The 7,022-nt window shown below is 41.1% G+C and overlaps 1 protein-coding gene across 1 annotated transcript in view; it reads left to right on the forward strand.

The window, feature by feature from the left end:
* The window catches only part of Dmgdh (dimethylglycine dehydrogenase), an 80,247-nt gene that overhangs the window by 19,503 nt on the left and 53,722 nt on the right, over positions 1–7,022 (forward strand). The window contains exon 5 of the mRNA XM_031359981.1: positions 3,151–3,355. Within this exon, the coding sequence (XP_031215841.1) occupies positions 3,151–3,355 (205 nt within the window). The remainder of the gene's footprint in view (positions 1–3,150; positions 3,356–7,022) is intronic.

Raw genomic sequence — 7,022 nt, forward strand, 5'->3', positions numbered from 1 at the left:
AGCATAGATGTTCAGAATTGAGAGTACTTCTTGGTAGATTTTTCCTTTAACCAATATGAAGTGTCTTTCCTTATCTTTTTTTATAACTGTTGGTTGAAAGTTGGTTTTATTCGATATTAGAATGGCTACTCCAGCTTGTTTTTTGGGACCATTTGCTTAGAAAACTGTTTTCTAGCCCTTTACTCTGAGGTAGTATCTATCTGCCTTTGTCACCGAGGTTTGTTTCCTATATGCAGCAAAATGCTGAGTCCTGTTTATGTATCCAGTCTTAGTCTATGTCTTTTGGGGGGAATTGAGTCCATTGATGTTAAGAGATATTAAGGAAAAGTGATTGTTACTTTCTGTTACTTTTGTTGTTAGAGGTGGAATTATGTCTGTGTGGCCATCTTCTTTTGTGTTTGTTGAAAGATTACTTTCTTGCTTTTCCCAGGTGTAGTTTCCCTGATTGTGTTGGAGTTTTCCATCTATTAATCCTTTGTAGAGCTGGACTTATGGAGAGATATTGTGTAAATTTGGTTTTGTCATGGACTATCTTGTTTTCTCCATCTATGGTAATTGAGAGTTTTGCTGGGTATAGAAGCCTGGGCTGGCATTTGTGTTCTCTTAGGGTCTGTATGGCATCTACTCAGGATCTTTTAGCTTTCATACTCTCTACTGAAAAGCCTGGTGTAATTCTAATAGGTCTGCTTTTATATGTTACTTGACCTTTTTCCATTACTGCTTTACTATTCTTTCTTTGTTTTGTGCATTTGGTGTTTTGACTATTAAGTGATGGGAGGAATTTCTTTTCTGGTCCAGTCTATTTGGAGTTCTGTAGTCCTCTTGTACATTCATGGGCATCTCTTTCTTTAGGTTCTTCTATAATTTTGTTGAAGATATTTACTGGCCCTTTAAGTTGGGAGTCTTCACTCTCTTCTATAGCTATTATCCTTGGGTTTGATCTTCTCATTGTGTCCTGAATTTTCTGGATGTTTTGGATTAGGTGCTTTTTGTTTTTTGCATTTTCTTTGACTGTTGTGTCAATGTTTTCTATGGTATCTTCTGCACCATTCTCTTCTATCTCTTGTATTCTGTTGGTGATGCTTGCATCTATGACTCCTGATCTCTTTCCTAGGTTTTCTAACTCCAGGTTTGTCTCTCTTTCTGATATTTTTATCATTTCTATTTCCATTTTTAGGTGTTGGATGGTTTTGTTCATTTCCTTCACCTGTTTGATTGTGTTTTCCCTGTAGCTCTTTAAGGGATTTTTGTGTTTCCTCTTTAAAGGGCTTCTAGCTGTTTATCTGTGTTCTCCTGTATTTCTTTAAGGGAGTTATTTATGCCCTTCTTAAAGTCCTCTATCACCATCATGAGAAGTGATTTTAGATCTGAGTCTGCTTTTCCAGTATGATGGTGTATCCAGGACTTGCTATGGTGGGAGAAGTGGGTTCTAATGATTCCAAATAACCTTAGTTTCTGTTGCTTATGTTCTTACACTTGCCTTCTGCCATCTGATTATCTCCAGTGCTAACTGCCCTCACTATATCTTACTGGAGCTTCTCCTTCCTGTGATCCTGGTTGTGTCAGAACTCCTCAGAGTTCAGCTGTCTCTGTGACCCTGTGATTCTGGGATCTTGTAATCCTGAGATCCTGGGTGTGTCAGAGTTCCTGGGAGTCAAGCTCCATCTGGGACCCTGAAATTCTGGTGTGACCAAGCTCCTGGGTGTGTCAGAGTGCCTGGGAGTGGAGCTTCTTCTGGGTGTTGCGGGACTGGCTGCGGCAGTTAGCATCCAAGGTGTTTACTCAGGGTACCTCTGATCCTAAAATCCTGGACATGTTAGAGTGCTAGGAGTGGATCTTCCTCTGGGTGTTGTGTGACTGGCTGTGGAGTTTGCACCCAAGGTCTGATCAGAGCACTGGCCCAGACATGAAGGAACCTGTGCCACTGGTTTGGCAGAGTTCCTGGGTCCCCCTGGTCCCAGTTTCTTCCGGTGTTGGGGCAGATATTGTGTCCTCATCACCTCTGATCCTATGATCCTGAAAGTGTTAGAGCGCATGGATCTTCCCCTGGGTGTTGTGGGACTGGCTGTGGAGTTTGTGCCCAATGTCTGCTCAGGGGCCCGGCCCAGACTGGAAGGCTTTTTATCATTTAAGCATTTGTATTAGCTAGTCTTATGTCACCTTGACATGACCTAAAGTCATCTGAGAGGAGGGAACCTCAATTGAGAAGTGCCTGTAGGGAGGGCACAGCCCATGGTTGATGGTACCACCTCTGGGCTTGTGGTCCTGGGTTCTATAAGAAAAAAAGCTGAACAGACCATGAGCAGCAAGCCAGTAAGCAGCACTCCTCCATGGCCTCTGCATCAGCTCCTCCCTCCAGGTTCCTACCCTGCTTGAGTTCCTGTCCTGACTTCCTTTGGTGATGAACTGTGGTGTGGAAGCCTAAGCTAAAAAACCCTTTTCCTCTCCAAGTTGCTTTGGTCATGGTGTTTCATCACAGCAATAGAAAGCATTGAATAGTCACTAAGCCATCAAGGCTTCAATGCTCAAGCTGCCCCATGGATCATCGCATTGTTGGTCCAGGGGGTTGACTCTTGTGTTAGTGTTCCATATGTCAGTTGGAGCCCAGCCAAACATCTGAATTCCAGGCCCCAGGATGGAGAAACGAACAAAGATGGGTATATACTCGTTATCTTCTTGGGGCGGCCCATGGAAGCTGCCATATAACCCTTTCCTTTGCGCTCCCATTGACTAGAACTTAACATCAACTTTAGGCACTGACTGGAGATAATAGCTGCCAGAAGATTGGAAACTATACTCTTTGTTCTTAGTGGCATGTGCCCAAGTAATGGAGACCATTGCAGAGGCTTATCAAGTGGCTTCATGGTGACAGGTGACTCAGCTCTCATTGTGAATCTTGCTCAAGTCTGAGTATGACTTAAGAAAGAAAAGACAAGTTAACTGCTGTCAAGATGCTTTCCCTCTGTGCTGGCATCAAACCCCAGAACCCTGTGCGTGCCATTCAAGCACCTGCCACTCGGCTATGCATACGTCCAGCCATTGATGCACTTTTAAAGTCTAGTTTTATTAAGCATTTGTCAGCAGGCTATATTTGAGTTGAATAATGAGCATACATTTCCTTGAACATTGACTTTCTTATGGTTGACTTAGATTTTAGCTGGGCTGTATAACCCAGGAGATGGCCACATTGATCCTTATTCGCTGACAATGGCCCTGGCTGCTGGGGCTAGGAAATATGGGGCCCTTCTAAAGTATCCAGCGCCAGTGACATCTCTGAAGCCCAGGCCAGATGGGACATGGGATGTGGAGACTCCACAAGGATCTGTGAGAGCAAACAGGATTGTGAATGCTGCAGGTAAGCCAGCCCTCCCCCTTCCCTGGCCTAGCTTCTCCCTCCACCCTCGCCTATCCACTACCCCAGTTTCTATTCTTTTCTGCTCTAGTTGGGTCCTGAAAACTTAGGTGGCTTTCTCCCTTCAGGTTTTATCTTTGTTCTTTACTGGTTATGCTCATGATCAAACTCCAGGGACCAGGGATGCAATTCAACCAGCTGAGTGCTTGCCCATCACACTTGAAGATTCCCAGCACTTGAAGACAGGGGCAGTGGGATCAAAAGTTCAAGGTCCTTTCTGATTCTATGGAGTGGGGGGTGTTGAGTCTAGCCTGGAATACTTGATATCCTGCCTCAGAACAAACAACAAACAAACAAACATGCAAATTTGGACCTAAGTTCCACTATTCCGATTTCTTACTGTACAACTGTTCTTAATGTTCTTTTAAAAGTAGATATAATCATTTTTGTTCTTTCCTCATCTTTCTTACCTGTCTGGATTACTTTGACTAGTCAAATCTAACCCCTTTCCTTTCAGAACATTATCAAGCACATTTCAGTCTAGTTAAGCTGTTCTGTTATAGTTCATGGGGTTGAAGGCTGGAGGGATAGGAGATAACCTAATGACCAACCCACTTGTTATTTGTGGAGCCAAGACCCAGTATAGTCATAGCCATTGACTGAGCTGCATGGCCAGGTCTGAAGGATCCAGGACTGGAAACTGGTCTTTAGACCTTTGGGCTTAGACATTTTCAAACATGTTGGTTACACGTGAAGTCGTCCTCAGTCCCACATGTTCAGGAAGAGAGTCCATGGGAATACTGTGCTGTTGGGACTGGGTTTATAATTTATATTTTCTTTTCTTTAAAATGTATCCATTTATCCTTATTTCCTGTGTTTGAGTGTTTTGCCTGAATGTATGTGCACTATGTACATGCCTGGTGCCCTTGGAAGCCAGAAGAGCTCTGCAGATCCCCTGGGACAGACGGTTGTGAGCTGCCATGAGGGTGCTGCAAATGAAACCCTAGTCCTCTGGAAGAGCAGCCAGTGTGCTTAGCCACTGAGCCATCTCTCCAGCCCCAGTTTATATTTTCTTACAGTTAATGATAGCTCATTTAAACCTAAAATAATCATAGAGCAGTGTCTTACTTAGGGTTTTACTGCTGTGAACAGACACCATGACCAAGGCAACTCTTATAAAGACAATGTTTAATTGGGCCTGGCTTACAGGTTCAGAGGTTCAGTCCATTATCATCAAGGTGGGAGCATGACAACATCCAGGCAGGCATAGTACAAGAGGAGCTGAGAGTTCTACATCTTCCTCTGAAGACTGCTAGCAGAATACTGGATCACAGGCAGCTAGGATGAGGGCCTTAAAGCCCTCCATGTCACACCCACCGTGACACACCTACTGTAACACAGCCATACTTTCTAATAGTGCCTGAACCAACCTTATACAAACTATCACAATAACTCACTTAAACCAAAGATAATTATAGGTCAGCAAAGGATTTTTTTGACTGTTGTTTAAAACTATCAAAGGAAAATAGTCTAGTATTATCATTACTATTATTGTTTTCAGAAAAAATGATATACTATGAAAATGCACTTGAGTATGTTTTCTTTTTTTCTTTTTTATTTATTTTATTTTATTTTATTTTATTTTTTGGTTTTTCGAGACAGGGTTTCTCTGTGTAGCCCTGGCTGTCCTGGAACTCACTCTGTAGACCAGGCTGGCCTTGAATTCAGAAATCCACCTGTCTTTGCCTCCCAAGTGCTGGGATTAAAGGCATGCACCACCACCACCCGGCCCAGTATTGACATTTTTAAGTCATCAAAATAATTTATAATAGTTAAATGCCTCTTAAATATATATGATATCTTCTGAAGCTAAAAGTAATATGTACTCAACCAGTTTTTTAAACCGATTTGGAACATTAAACATGATAGAGAAAAAAGAAATCTCTTATGAAGTCCTCTTTGAAAGGAAATTGTGAAAAATTCCTGATTAGACAGAAACCTTTCCAGCTCCAAGGGAGAATATGCAGTGTAACTATAGCTACATATGAATGAATTGGGTAGTGTTCCTTCTGTTTCTATTTTGTGGAATAGTTTAAAGAGTATTGGTATTAGGTCTTCTTTGAAGGTCTGATAGAATTCTGCACTAAACCCATCAGGTCCTGGGCTTTCCTTCCTTCCTTCCTTCCTTCCTTCCTTCCTTCCTTCCTCTCTTTCTTTCTTTCTTTCTTTCTTTCTTTCTTTCTTTCTTTCTTTCTTTCTTTCTTTCTTTCCTTCTTTACTTTGGTTGGGAGACTTTTAATGACTGCTTCTATTTCTTTAGGGGTTATAGGACTGTTTAGATGGCTTATCTGATCCCGATTTAATTTTGATATTTGGTATCTGTCTACAAAATTGTTCATTTCATCCAGATTTTTCAGTTTTGATGAATATAAGCTTTTGTAGTAGGATCTGATGATTTTTTGAATTTCCACAGTTTCCACTGTTATATCTCTCTTTTCATTTCTGATTTTATTAATTTGAATACTGTCTCTGTGCCCTCTGGTTAGTCTGGCTAAGGATTTATCTATCTTGTTGATTTTCTCAAAGAACCAGCTCCTGGTTTTGTTGATTCTCTGTATAGTTCTTTTTGTTTCTACTTGATTGATTTCAGCCTTGAGTCTGATTATTTCCTGCCATCTCCTCTTGGGCGTATTTGCTTCTTTTTGGTCTAGAGTTTTCAGGTGTGCTGCTAAGCTGCTAGTGTATGCTTTCTCCAGTTTTTTGTTTGTTAGTTAGTTTGTTTTTGTTTTGTTTTGTTTTTTGTTTTTGGAGGCACTCAGAGCTGACTTTTCCTTTTACCATTGCTTTCATTGTGTCCCATAAGTTTGGGTATGTTGTGTCTTGATTTGTATTAAATTCTAAAAAGTCTTTAATTTCTTTATTTCTTCCTTGACCAAGTTATCATTGGGTAGAGCATTGTTCAGCTTCCATGTGTATGTGCGCTTTCTGTTGTTCTCGTTGCTATTGAAGACCAGCCTTAGTCCGTGGTAATCTGATAGGATTCATGGGATTATTTCAATCTTCTTGTATCTGTTGAGGCCTGTTTTGTGACAGATTATATGGTCAGTTTTGGAGAAGGTACCTTGAGGTGCTGAGAAGAAGGTATATTCTTTTGTTTTAGGATGAAATGTTCTATAGATATCTGTTAAATCCATATGGTCCATAACTTCTGTTAGTTTCAATGTGTCTCTGTTTAGTTTGTGTTTTCATGATCTGTCCATTGCTAAGAGTGGGTGTTGAAGTCTTCCACTATTATTGTGTGAGGTGCAATGTGTGCTTTGAGCTTTAGTAAAGTTTCTTTTATGAATGTGGGTGCCCTTGCATTTGGAGCATAGATGTTCAGAATTGAGAGTTCTTCTTAGTAGATTTTTCCTTTGATGGGTATGAAGTGTCCTTTATCCTTTTTGATATCTTTCGGTTGAAAGTTGGTTTTATTCGATATTAGAATGGCTACTCCAGCTTGGTTTTTTGGGGACCATTTGCTCAGAAAATTGTTTTCCAGCCCTTTACTCTGAGGTAGTGCCTGTCTTTGTCACTGAGGTACATTTCCTGTATGCAGCAACATGCTGAGTCCTGTTTATGTATCCAGTCTTAGTCTATGTCTTTTGGGGGGAATTGAGTCCATTGATGT

Source organism: Mastomys coucha, unplaced genomic scaffold (genome assembly GCF_008632895.1).
Source record: "Mastomys coucha isolate ucsf_1 unplaced genomic scaffold, UCSF_Mcou_1 pScaffold8, whole genome shotgun sequence".
In the NCBI taxonomy this organism is placed as follows: Eukaryota; Metazoa; Chordata; class Mammalia; order Rodentia; family Muridae; genus Mastomys; species Mastomys coucha.